General features: G+C 40.3%; 1 protein-coding gene across 1 annotated transcript in view; it reads left to right on the top strand.

Moving 5' to 3' along the window:
* pappa2 (pappalysin 2) overlaps nt 1-14,098 on the top strand; it is a gene marked incomplete at both ends in the record, with an annotated part of 195,099 nt that overhangs the window by 135,714 nt on the left and 45,287 nt on the right. Inside the window, 2 exons of the mRNA XM_084057019.1 lie at nt 8,493-8,706; nt 13,913-14,081. Coding sequence (XP_083913145.1) covers nt 8,493-8,706; nt 13,913-14,081 — 383 coding nt within the window. The remainder of the gene's footprint in view (nt 1-8,492; nt 8,707-13,912; nt 14,082-14,098) is intronic.

Genomic DNA, 14,098 nt, shown 5'->3' with positions numbered 1-14,098 from the left:
TACACACATTTTCACGATTTTTCAAAAATAGCAGATCTACAAGCTCATAGCGCGGCGCTATGAGCTTGTAGATCTGCTATTTTTGAATAGCCAAAGTGTAAAATAATGCTTTTAGCTCAAAGCTAAAAATGACACAGGTGCGTCCCAGGTCTTAATGACTTTAAAAAAAAAGAGCGAGCGTGACAACATTAGCTAGCGTTGACTCCCACAGTAAGAATGGAATACGGAAATGCTCGTTCTCGTTCTCAATGAGATCAGCCCATAGCGAGATCAAAGCGTGGCATAACTCTCTCTCTTTATGGGTCTCTGGCAAAAAGTCAAATAAACAAATCAATTGAATTGCTCCACCTTATTTTATTTTTTTGATCATCGGCGGACGGCGGGCGTCAGTGAGTTTCTCCGATATTCTGACAGACTCGTTGAACCCCCGGCAGAGAGAGAGAGAGAGAGAGAGAGAGAGAGAGAGAGAGAGAGAGAGAGAGAGAGAGAGAGAGAGAGAGAGAAGGGATGTCTGGTCTCTCATACCTGGCTGAACCTGGGCCAGTTCGCACGCATTCCATTGCCAGTTAGTAATAGTTCAAATATTTCAATTTCAATTGATGTGTGTTCTATTTATTTTCTTCCCGGCCTTGTATTTTGCCACAGTGTACAGCCTGAAAAGTGTCTCCTTACCTTTGGAAGAGATGGTAAACATAGGACATCCTCATATATTAGATGCCGTCACATTTAAGTGCTAGCGTAGATTTACGAGGAAGCCCGCAGCTGAGTTGGCCGGCAGTGGAACGAACAGGCTGTTTCTAATGTATAAATACACTGTACTTAACATTTATTTATCTCTGTCTTATCATCTGCCTGCATGTGCTCGCACTCGCGCGTGCGTGTGTGTGTGTGTGTGTGTGTGTGTGTGTGTGTTAGCGTGTTAGCCTGGGTTAGCAGCGTTAGTTCCGCCGGCTAGTTTTTCTAGAGAGATAAAGTTTCTGAGTGAAGGAGAGAAGGAGGGGACTGGAGGGAATGAGGGAAGGAGAGATGGGACAGGACAGAGAAAGATGGAATTCATTGTATGAATGAATTTAGCTCTCTAAAGCAGGGGTCTTCAACAGGGGGTCCGGGACCCCTAGGGGGTCCTCAGAGCTACTATAGGGGGTCCGCCAAATCTTTGTGTGATTTCGTTTTTTTTTACATTAACTTGAACCCTAGAATTCCTTTTCTGAGGGGAACATTAGCCAAAAATAGCAGATCTACAAGCTCACAACGCCTCGCGCTGCGAGGCGTTGAGAGCTTGTAGATCTGCTATTTTTGGCAAAGAGGCTATAGGTGTAGAGGGAAAAAATAGCAGACTAAGTAAAAAAAAAACTTTAATCTCAAACACAATTTTATACAATATAGAGTAGGGGGTCCTTGCTTCATCTCTCTCTCAGCTAGGGGGTCCTTGGCCTGAAAACGTTGAAGACCCCTGCTCTAAAGAGAGCTCTGTCATGTGCTGCTATACTGTCATTGTGTATCATACCGAACGCCGTGAGCCAAACTTCACTGGGGTTCAATGAACTGCACAGTAAAGATTGTAACAAAAACAAAGTACCATTATTTTATACTCTAATCCAGTGGCACCGTCCCCTGTTTGATTTAAAGACACTTGGTTCCCCTATGATTCAGTGGTTGTTCTCGAGGCTATTTTCCCCTCACGGTTCTTGGGTCCCCCCCACCGCGAGGTGCTCGCTCACCGCGAGGTGGAGAGACCCAAGACCCACGTGAAGAAAAAAATAGCCGACCGACAAGCTCATAACATTAAAGTTAAAGTCATGAGCCTGTCTGCACATTTTTAGACTTCCCACATCTTAACAAACCCTCACAGACTAAATTAAACCAAACAATTGATGACAGATAATTCTGTCATCACATCAGACAGAAGATATTCAAAAATACGTGTATGCTTTTTTGGGGGGCAAATGTCAATAAAAAAACGAATCAATCAATCAATCAATTGAACAGAATATCTAAATGTGAATATTAATTGATGAGACAGTCAAAATTGCGCATTGAAGATTAAATATCTGTAATAGCAATTTCCCTTAAATAGAAAGACAGAAAATGACTTTCCTACATTCCCAATGTGTTATTTATATAATTGATTGAGGTCATGTGATCCGTGACATACGCAGGGTGTACTTTGGGCTAAGGGAGCGGAGACCTCAATCAATTATCCAGTTCTAGGTAACATAGAAGGGGGGGGGGACTTTTTTTTTAATTATTTCCACACAACAGCTCTTATAAACTCTCTCTCTCCCTCTCTCTCTCTCTCTCTCTCTCTCTCTCTCTCTCTCTCTCTCTCTCTCTCTCTCTCTCTCTCTCTCTCTCTCTCTCTCTCTCTCTCTCTCTCTCTCTCTCTCTCTCTCTCTCTCTGTACATTATGCAGTCAAATAGGGTCAAACCCGAGCTGCATGGATAATATGAATAAGCTGTATAGGTTGTTCTGTTAATTATTTCTCCATCCATTCCTGAGGCAGGGGGGGGGGGGGGGGGGGGGCAGTCAGTCATTAGAGGTGTGAACAAGCCTTAATGTATGTGGACTCACTGACCACTGAGGCCTTGGTTGTTTCAGACATCATTTGAGCTCAGGGGAGGTAGACTATAGTTCCTGTGCTGCAGGCAGTGAGCTTTATATGAGCGAGAATGTCTTAACATGAAGTATGTATGACATTTTATGATTCATGATTTAATGTTTTAATGTTGCAATATGGGACTCATTGAGACCTGAAGCCGATTCTACATGTCTCCTAAATCTCAACTGTTTTCTGAAAAACGTATGTTTCTATATCAGTGGTGCTCAATCTTTTTCATGTCAAGGACCCTCACAATTATATGTATTTGGCCGCGGACCCCCATCAAAATATTTTGTTCCAGGGACCCCCCAGAAGCAAAATTTGAGTTAAAAATGTTCGCTTCAAAAATATATATATTCAAAGATTTGCACACATTTTCACAATTTTTCAAAAATAGCAGATCTACAAGCTCATAGCGCGGCACTCGGTGCCGCGCTATGAGCTTGTATATCTGCTATTTTTGAATAGCCCAAAGTGTGAAATAATGCTTTTTTAGCTCAAATCTAAAAATGACACAGTTTCAGGTCTCAATGGGTTAATGAATACAGTGTTATTTTGATAAATATGCCACGATAGAGTATGTTAATACGATATAACTAGTACATCTGCAGTGGTTAGAGCGAGGCAGTGTTGCCACGTCTGCTTATTATAAGCGACTTTGGCCTGTTTTCTGAAAAGTTGCATTTAAATTTCGGTAGTTGCAGGTATTTTTGTTTTGTTTTGCCTTGTTTGTAAAGTGTATAGTTACTTATTTGGGCTTGTTTCCTTTTTAATGTCAAGGACCTCTAAATGAATATGTATTTGTCCACGGACTCTCATCTGAAAATGTTTTGTGCCATGGACCTCTGTACCAGATTTGTGTTGTTAAAACGTCTAGAAACGTGTCACAATGATGAGACACGTTGTGAGCTTGTAGATTGACAGCAAATAGCCGATGTATACATGTTTAAAGTGTGGCCTAACAGTCACTTATTGTGAGCTTATTTCCATAGACCTATAGAGGTGCTCTTCCATTGAGAAATGTCCGTTGACCCGGGTGTCGGGTTGGACACTGTGAGGTTTAAAATACCAATAAAGTTGTTGCATTGTCACGTCGCCCTAGCCCCTAGGTATAGGAGATACTGTAGGCTTTACGTTTTTGACTGGTTTAATCATTCTGCTCGTTGCCTTTCCGACACATTGTCCAATTCTAGTGTTGCCCAATCATCCATAATCCTAAAGCCTAATACCGTCGATTAAATAGTTGAAAATACGTCATTGTGTTGAGAGACAAAGCATAAATCATTGGTTCTCAAAGTGGGGTCCGGGGACCCCCAGGGGTCCTTGAGGGAGTCCCAGGAGGTCCCCAGCTAAATCATAGATTAAGCACCAAATGGACCCTTATGGGTCTGTAACTCATGCGAGTGTACAAATGGAACCAAATGGACCCTAACGGGTCCATTTGGTTCCATTTGTACACTCTCAGAGTTTAGTTGACATAGATTTTACAATATAAATTGGGGTCCCAGAGATAGAAATGCCATTAAATGAGTGTCTGTAGCCCTAATGCATGTCAAACTGGGGGTCCTTGAAATTAAAATGGTTGAGAATCACTGCTAGAGCCGTAAAAAAAATATTCTCTTATGGGGGTCCCTGGCATATCATTTGAAATGGGGGTCGGCGGGCTAATAAGTGTCAATTTGGGGGTCCTTGACATGAAAAAGTTTGAGAACCACTGCTGTAGGCTTTACGTTTTTGACTGGTTTAATCATTCTGCTTGTTGCCTTTCCGACAAATTGTCCAATTCTAGTGTTGCGCAATCATCCATAGTTGAAAATACGTGATTTTGTTGAGAGACAAAGCATAAATCATGTTAACAGAACGGTGTCATGGCCCTAAAAAGAAACCGATTATTTGTCTTCATGACAGCACAACTCCATTACTGGCAGTTACAATACACATGCCTCCGCACGCACGCACGCACGCACGCACGCACGCACGCACGCACGCACGCACGCACGCACGCACGCACGCACGCACGCACGCACGCACGCACGCACGCACGCACGCACGCACGCACGCACGCACGCACGCACACACACACACACACACACACACACACACACACACACACACACACACACACACACACACACACACACATACACACACACACAGTTATTACTGTAAAAAGCAGAGGTCAGAATCATTCTCCTCTTCTTTCCTGTTCGTGCTACACGTTCTAAAAGATGAGAGCTGTTGCTTGTGTTGATGAAAATAGCCTGATGTCCACAGTGTGTGTTGTTGTGTGTGTGTGTGTGTGTGTGTGTGTGTGTGTGTGTGTGTGTGTGTGTGTGTGTGTGTGTGTGTGTGTGTGTGTGTGTGTGTGTGTGTGTGTGTGTGTGTGTGTGTGTGTGTGTTGTGTTGTGTAGTGTGTGTTGTTGTGGTCGTTTCAGGGTGAAATGCCCAAAAAGACCATTTACACAGCAAGCGAGACAACGATTCATGATATAAACACTGATTATAGAGAAATAATATTATCTGTGGCTTTCTGGTTTTCCGGTGAAGTATGTTTGAAGGCCATCATCATTCAGCACAGAAAAAATACACTCTGGTTCTAGGCCAGTGGTGTAAAGCAGTGGTTCTCAAACTTTTTCATGTCAAGGACCCCCAAATTGACACTTATTAGCCCGCGGACCCCCATTTGAAAAGATATGCCAGGGACCCCCATAAGAGAAGATTCTTTACGGCTCTAGCAGTGATTCTCCATTTTAATTTCAAGGACCCCCAGTTTGACATTCATTAGGGCTACAGACCCACATTTAATGGCATTTCTATCACTTGGACCACAATATATATTGTAAAATCTATGTTAATTTAACTCTGAGAGTGTACAAATGGAACCAAATGCGGGTCCGTTTGGTTCCATTTGTACACTCTCAGAGTTACAGACCCATAAGGGTCCATTTGGTGCCTAATCTATCATTTAGCTGGGGACCCCCTGGAACTCCCTCAAGGACCCCTGGGGGTCCCCGGACCCCACTTTGAGAACCAATGGTGTAAAGTACATTTACTCAAGTATTGTACTTAAGTACAATTTTGAGATACTTTTACGTTACTGGAGTATTTCCAATTATCAATACTTTTTTATTCTACTCCACTACATCTCAGAGGCAAATATCGTACTTTTACTCCACTACAATTATTTGAAAACTTGAGTTACTAGTTACTTGGCAAATATAAATGATTACATTATAAAACATACATTAACCACTTTAGCCCTGGCCTATTTTATACCTAGGCTATTTGAAAATAGCCGATCTACAAGCTAAAAATAGACGATCTATCGCCACACGTTGTGAGCTTGTAGATCTGCTATTTTCAAATATTTTAGTACTTTTACTTTTGGTTCTTTTAGTACATTTTCATACCTATACTTTTACTCATTTTTAATTCCGGACTTTTACTTGTAACAGAGAACTTCTACATTGCAGTAATGATACTTTTACTTAAGTAAAACATTTGAGTACTTTTTCCAACACTGTTCTAGACCACGATAATCTATCCAATACACACACCACTACAGCTGTATTGAGTTTTAAACACCAGTATATTTTATAATAGCTTATAAAACAAATTCTATACAATGTTAAAGATTCATTAAATTTTATAGAGCTGTTAAAATGCGTACAACTTTCAGTGTTATGGTCGTTCACACATCGTGTGGGGGCATTATGCGCCCAGAACGTGTTAGCTTTAGCTAACGTTGACCATATGCTCTTCGGGTGCAATGCAGGGTGCAATACGTTAGTCCGACAGCGCATTCCTCCGACAGCGCAGTGCTCCGACATTAAACAGTAAACCCGAACCAAACCCGCACCCTAACCCTAACCGCACGCGGATGCCACGTAGTCGGAGAAAAGGTCTGTCGGATTAACGCATGCCTCCCATGCTCTTCTAGCTTCAGACCAGTGGTGGAAAAAAGTATTTTTACTTCAGTAACAAATATCAATACTGCAATGTAGAAATACACGGCCGAATACATATAATTCTGGGGGTCCTTGACATTAAAATGTTTGAGAACCACTGATATAGAAACATACGTTTTTGTTCAGAAAACTGTTTTGGAAGATTTAGTACATTGCTTCTCAAACTTTTTCATGCCAGGGACCCCCAAATTGATATATATTTGGCCGGGGACCCCCATCTGAAAATATGTTGTGCCAGGGACCCCCAGGAGCAAAGATTTGTGTTAAAATGTTCGCTTTAAAAGAAATATATTCAAAGATTTGAACAAATCTTCAAGATTTTTCAAAAATAGCCAAAGTATAAAAGGTTAAAACTATTGTGATGCTATATTCACATATTTTGCTGGGGACCCCCTGGAACCCCCTCAAGGACCCCTGGGGGTCCCCGGACCCCACTTTGAGAACCACTGATTCAGTACATACACGGGCAACTGGTGTCCCGGGGGACACATAACTGTTCGTCGTCCAGAGAAAAGAAAATATAACCAAAGCTTTCCCGCCGTTTGTTAGACCAGTGCTTCTCAAACTTGTTCATGTCAAGGACCCCCAAATTCACCATCAAAACCCTGAGGAAGACTGTATTGTCGAAACGTTGGTTTCATTTCATTCTAATTAAACTTTCTGCATCGTGGCTAAGAGCCGTGTGGCCTCATCCTTATCAACATTATTATTATCTGCCGTGGCCAGCACCTCATCAACACAGGTGTGCGCTCCTTACTCTGTGTTTTCCTTACTAAGGACCCCCAAATTAACACTTATTAGCCCGCGGACCCCCATTTGAAAATATATGCCAGGGACCCCCATAAGAGAAGATTTTTACGGCTCTAGCAGTGATTCTCAAACATTTTAATTTCAAGGACCCCCAGTTTGACATGTATTAGGCTATGGACCCCCATTTAATGGAATTTCTATCTCTGGGACCCCAATTCATATTGTAAAATCAATTTTACTTTAACTCTGAGAGTGTACAAATGGAACCAAATGGACCCTGACGGGTCCATTTGGTTCCATTTGTACACTCTCAGAGTTACAGACCCATAAGGGTCCATTTGGTTGGTTCCTGTCCATCTTTTAGCTGGGGACCCCCTGGAACCCCCTCAAGTACCCCTGGGGGTCCCCGGACCCCACTTTGAGAACCAACGTGTTAGACCACGTTGAAACTACGATGTCTAGCCGAAACCAGGGTAAAACCATAACCCGGAAACAGATGAACAGTAGGTGGATGTAAGCGGAAATCTTTGGATGACATTATTTCCGGATCCGGGAGAGTGCAAAGTGAACCTGATCACTGGAGTGACAGAGAACAGCGCAATCTTTTATAAAACAATTAGAAAATAATCAGACAGGAATTCCTGTCCGTGGCAATGAAATAGTTAATGCGGCCCGCAGGTTAATATCAGAATACTGATATATTATTGATTTCAGCTGTTTACAATTCCAAACATGCAAACATGACCCGCTTTAATTACTTCAGTCTATATTATTAGTTAAATGACTTTTTTTAATATCCTATGTATTTGTATTTAAGTTCATAAAGTTAACTTAAGTATCACTAAATGCATTTGAAATTAAATAAAAATGTTACTTTTCAGGATTTCAATTGAAAAATAGCAAAAAATAGCAGATCTACAAGCTCAAAACGCATCGCAATGTGTGGAAATATAGTGGCCCTCTCCATTATCAATGTTGCATCACCCCTGATTTAGAAGTTATTTGTTGAATCAGCTTCAGGTCTTGGGTTAAGTGTTCAGGTCTCTAACTCTGTTCCCTGGCTGCCATTCATGTTGAAAATGTGTGGGATATCAGTAATATGCCATTTATTTTCCAGAGAGATTCTAAAATAAATGCTGCTATGTGACTGTGTTGTGTTGTGTTGTGCTTTCAGGTGACAGTGACCGTCTGGTGTGTCTGGAGGACGGCCTGTGGTCGTTCCCAGAGGCCTACTGTAAGGTGGAATGTCCCGAAGCGCCCGTCATCGCCAACACCAAGTCCCTGTCGGCGGACTGCCACGACACGGGGCACGACGTGGGCACCGTGTGCCGCTACAAATGCAACCCGGGCTTCTACGTGACGGGCAGCCTGGGCAAGAAGACACGGAAGTGAGTGTTTCCTTTTTGCTTTTGTGTCCTTGGGTACAGTGTTGATTTTGTCGTCTATAACTATGACGAAATAATTTTGTCGACTACCTTTTTTCACTGAGGAAAACGAAATAAAAACGAAATAAAAACGAAATAAAAACTAGACTAAAATATCAGTGAGGGATCTAGAGGAGAAGAGATCCAGTAGAACTAAAAGACAAGTCATTTTACGTTTGGTTGAGCTCGGGTGTTGCGCTCTGAAAATAGCAGATCTACAAGCTCACAACGTGTCACGCTGTGGCGCGTTGTGAGCTTGTAGATCGGCTATTTTCAGCATGCAGCCAAGTGTAAAATCAGCCATTACGACGCCATCAAGGCACCGCCAACATACATTATAGTACTAAATCAACTGTAGATTTAGTCGACTATAATCTTATGATATTTAGTCGACTAAAACGAGACTAAAACTAAAACTTTTCAGATGACTAAAATATGACTAAAACTAAATCATAATGTGCTGTCAAAATCAATTCTCGGGTAGTCTTACAGTATCTTCACAATCACACCGGAGCCTTTCGTCAGGTCTCGAAAATAGCAGATCTACAAGCTCACAACGCACCTCAATGCGACACGTTTAGAGCTTGAGAGCTTACAAAACATACATTAACCACTTCAGCCCTACTGTATATACATTTCAGCCATTTGAAAATAGACGATCTACAAGCTCACAATGAGTCGCATCAGCTTGTAGATCTGCATTTTTTTATAAGATATGTTTGAATTTGAAAACTTGAAATGGAACATTCTGCACAATGAGTACTTTTACTTTGGGTCTTTAAGTACATTTTGATGTCAATACTATTGTACTTTACTCAAGTACATTTTTAATTCCTGACTTTTACTTGTAACAGAGTATTTTTATGTTGCAGTATTGCTACTTTTACCGAAGGGAAAAATGGGAGTACTTTTTTATGCAGTGCAAGAGTTGAGCGCACCACTGCACATGCGTAATTGTGCTTTATGATCAGCGTTAACCCTCAAACTATAACTCTCTAGTTTGACAATGAAGGTTAGAGTCTTCAGACCAACGAGGGGCTGTGTGTCTTTGTTTGATCGCTTACATTAAAGGTAGGGTAAGTGATATTTTTTGGTTAAAATAAAAAGTATTTTGTTAAAAGGTTAAAGCACTATATTCTGATAGTAATCATTGTTTGTTCAGTAACAGGAGTCTCCATGTCTCTCCAGCTCTTTAATAAACAGAAAATACATTTTCCGGTAGGTGTCAAACTCTCAACCAATCAGGAGAAAGTACCCATTTTTTAGCTTCATTTTTATAGTGTTCCAGTTCCAATTTTGCCTTCTCATTTCTTAGTGTCATCGCTTCCAATTTCACTTGTTTAATCTGTATCCTGATTGGATTAAATTGGAAATGAAACTGAAACGAAAATACATTTTCTGTTTTATAAAGAGCTGGAGAGACAAGGAGACTCCTTTTACTGAACAAACACTCTATAGCAATGAGTACTATCACAATATAGAGCTATTTAACACTTATTTTAACCAAAGAAAATCACTTACCCTACCTTTAAGGAATACATAAATACATACAGTAAATAGAACGTGTTCACATCCCTGTCTTGTGGGCTAAACGTGCTAACAGCACATCCTGTGGAGACATGAGGGCAAAGTTTTTCTGCCTGAGCGTTACAGAGGAATTTCCCTGTTTTCCTTTTTTATTTTACAACGGCCTCATTAAGCGCTCCTTAATCAAATTAGGATCTCTGATTTACGCAGGAATTTTACACAAACCCCAGTAACGATACATCATCATATACGGCGTGCCCGCACCTCCTCGGCCCGGGTTTAAATAGTGCACTGAGTACATTTTAACCCATTAAGACCGGGAACACATCTGTGTTAGCACTTAAAACCATTATTTTATACTTTGGGCTATTCAAAAATAGCAGATCTACAAGCTCATAGCGCGGCACCAAGTGCCGCGCTATGAGCTTGTAGATCTGCTATTTTTGAAAAATCTTGAAAATGTGTGCAAATCTTTGAATATATATTTTATATTTTAAGCGAACATTTGTAACTCAAACCTTTGCTTCTGGGGGGGTCCCTGGAACAAAACATTTTGAGATGGGGGTCCCAAGTTTGAGCACCACTGAGCACCACTGATATTATAGCAAATATACGTTTTTCAGAAAACTGTTAGGATTTAGAAGACATTTGTAGAATGTCCCCCGAAGCAAAGATTTGAGTTACAAATGTTTGCTTTAATTTTCACTATTTTTCTAAAATTGTAGATCTGCTATTTTTGAATAGCCAAAGAAAAAAAAATCACATATTCTTTCCCGGTCTTAATGGGTTAAAAAGGTATTTTTAGGTCCATCACCTGCAAACAGTATTGGGTTTTCCTAGAACGTGCTCACAAAAGCCTCCAATAAAGTTTGTACCGGCGCAAACGCGGCCTCATTATTGCATTGCCAATTGTATTCATTGGGCGACTTTGTTCATTATTAAATGCGATTTCTATGCTGTTAATGACGTGTGGGTTTTCTATTAGGAGCGAGGCAGATGCTGGGGGAAAAGTTTATATCCGCTTAAGCTGGTTTGAGTCTAGGCTAGTGTACAGTGGTGGAAGAAAAGTACTTTTACTTAAGTAAAAGTATCAATATTGCAATGTAGAAATACTCTGTTACAAGTGAGAGTCTGGAATTCAACATTTACTCGAGCAAAAGTACAAAAGTATTGGCATCAAAATGTACTTAAAGTACCAAAAGTAAAAGTACTAAAATGTTTGAAAATAGCAGATCTACAAGCTCACAATGCGTCGCGATGCGACGCATTGTGAGCTTGTAGATCTGCTATTTTCAAATATCCTAGATATAACATAAGTCTAAAGTGGTTAGTGTATGTTTTATAATATAATAATTTATATCTGTAAAGTAACTAGTAACTGAAGTTTTCAAATAATTGTAGTGGAGTAAAAGTATAATACTTGCCTCTGAGATGTAGTGGAGTAGAAGTGAAAGTATTGAAAATTGGAAATCAAAGTCAAGTAAAGTACAAACACCTCAAAATTGTACTTAAGTACAGTACTTATGTAAATGTTCTTAGTTACTTTCCACCACTGCTGGGTGTGTATGCTTACTCTGAGTCTGTACAAATGCAACCAAATCCATTTGATAAATGAACATTACAAATGGATAAATGAACATTGAATTAACATTGCAGATTGTACTGTCTTTGGGTCTGTACCAAGCTGTGCACAGATATGCCAGACAGATTGTACAGTAATTGACGTTTAGCGTATTTCATGCATCGACCCATTTTGCACCTGGATATCTTTATGAGTTTTTTTTGTTTGTTTTACTTAGAAATATGTGTAAACTTTTTAACAATGCCTGACACGTGATTGGTCCAACACGTGAGAGTGTGTACGCCTATGAAACAGCTTGAAATGGTCACTGATGTGATTACTTTAGACATGTTCACACAAATTATTATTATGTACCGTCTACTACGGCAGGGTGGGGCAACTTTGTTGATGGAGAGGGCCACTATACTTCCACACTCACTGCAGAGGGACATATTGCATATACTGTCGGACCATTCTATGTCACGCAAAAGTAGCAGAAATAGCAGATCTACAAGCATCTACATGTAGATGTAGATAGCTATTTTTACTATTTTTGTATTGGAATTCAGATTTTTTTTTTGCTATATTTGAATTGGAATCCTGAAAAGTAACCGTTTTATTTAATTTCAAATGCATTTAGTTATACTTAAATGTTAACTTTTTGAACTTAAATACAAATACATTGGACATAAAAAGACAACATAATTGTAATACCAGTCATTAAGCTACTAATATAGACTGAAGTAATTAAAGTGGGTCATGTTTGCAATCATAACAGCTGAAATCAATAATATATCAGTATTCTGATATTAACCTGCGGGCCGCATTAAGTGAAGCTGGGGGCCACATGTGGCCCCCGGGCCGCCAGCTGCCCATGTATGACCTAGAATATTGTCTCAACTCCTATATGTGCCTCATCCATTGCTGATTGATCCAGAAATCCACGACAATCTCTTCATCAGCACATTCTTTTCTAAGTCGGTATGTCAGAGACAGAGTCATTTATTCATAATTATCTTTTTTGCAGTGGTGGAAAAATAACTCAAATGTTTTACTTAAGTAAAAGTATCAATACTGCCATGTAGAAGTACTCTGTTACAAGTAAAAGTCCGGAATAAAACAAATATTTGAGTAAAAGTACTAAAGTATTGGTATTCAAATGTACTTAAAGGCATTGTAGGGAACATTAAGCCTAAATTTAAAAAATATGTATATATATATTTTTTGCATTTTCTCCCCTCTATCAGCCACTATATAATGATGCTGGGGTGTTTTCCTTCATTGAAACACAGTCCTCTGTCTGAAATCCGTATTTTCCCTTCTGTTTATGTTCATGTTGTTTATGTCCGGGTCGTAAATTAACGCACGCATGTGCGTGTCCGTGCGCGTCCGTGCCCGTATCAACTTTTTACTTTCGGTTTTAAAACGCTCTCAAACTTCTTTTTTGAGGCACATAATTTACTTTTAAAAAATCGTTTGGATAGAATTTAGTTGTTTAGCTTCATATATGTGGTCAATTTATCATGAAAGAGCCTATTTAAAAATATAAATTCAGAGAACCGTAGGGTCGGGCATTTCCGCGAATTGTATCCGCATAAGGCAACCTATTTTGGGCATGACTCATTTAAAAAGTCCCCCCTGCGTCACCCCCTGGTGGTCGGGGAAAAGAACTGCTGGAGGGGCGGTGTTTGACAACAGTTTTTTTCTTTGATTATGTCTGAACTCCCTACAATGCCTTTAAAGTACCAAAAGTTAAAGTACTAAAATGTTTCAAACTAGCAGATCTACAAGCTCACAACGCGTCGCGATGCGACGCGTTGTGAGCTTGTAGATCTGCTAGTTTCAAATAGCCTAAGTATAAAATAGGGCTAAAGTGGTTACTGTATGTTTTATAATAAAGTTTTCAAATAATTGTAGTGGAGTAAAAGTACAATATTTGCCTCTGAGATGTAGTGGAGTAAAATTACCTCGAAATTGTACTTAAGTACAGTACTTGAGTAAATGTACTTAGTTACTTTACACCACTGCTTTTTTGTTAACCAAAAAAACGTTTGACGCGACAACGTTGTTTATGCACATCAGGAAGTACATGAAGGTGGTGTGCCAGGAGGGAGGCCAGTGGGACCAGCTGGCGTGTGTGCCCGTGTCGTGCCCCGCCCTCCCGGACGTCTTCCAGGGCATGTACACCTGTACCAACGCCCTGCGCTACGACTCTGTCTGTACGCTGCAATGCCCCGACGACGTAGACAACGTAAGTACACCTGTACC

This window comes from Gymnoscopelus microlampas (assembly GCF_963454915.1).
Source record: "Gymnoscopelus microlampas genome assembly, chromosome: 5".
Lineage (NCBI taxonomy): Eukaryota > Metazoa > Chordata > Actinopteri > Myctophiformes > Myctophidae > Gymnoscopelus > Gymnoscopelus microlampas.
The sequence above is the reverse complement of the archived record's forward strand: the minus strand, read 5'-3'. Positions and strand labels throughout refer to the sequence as shown.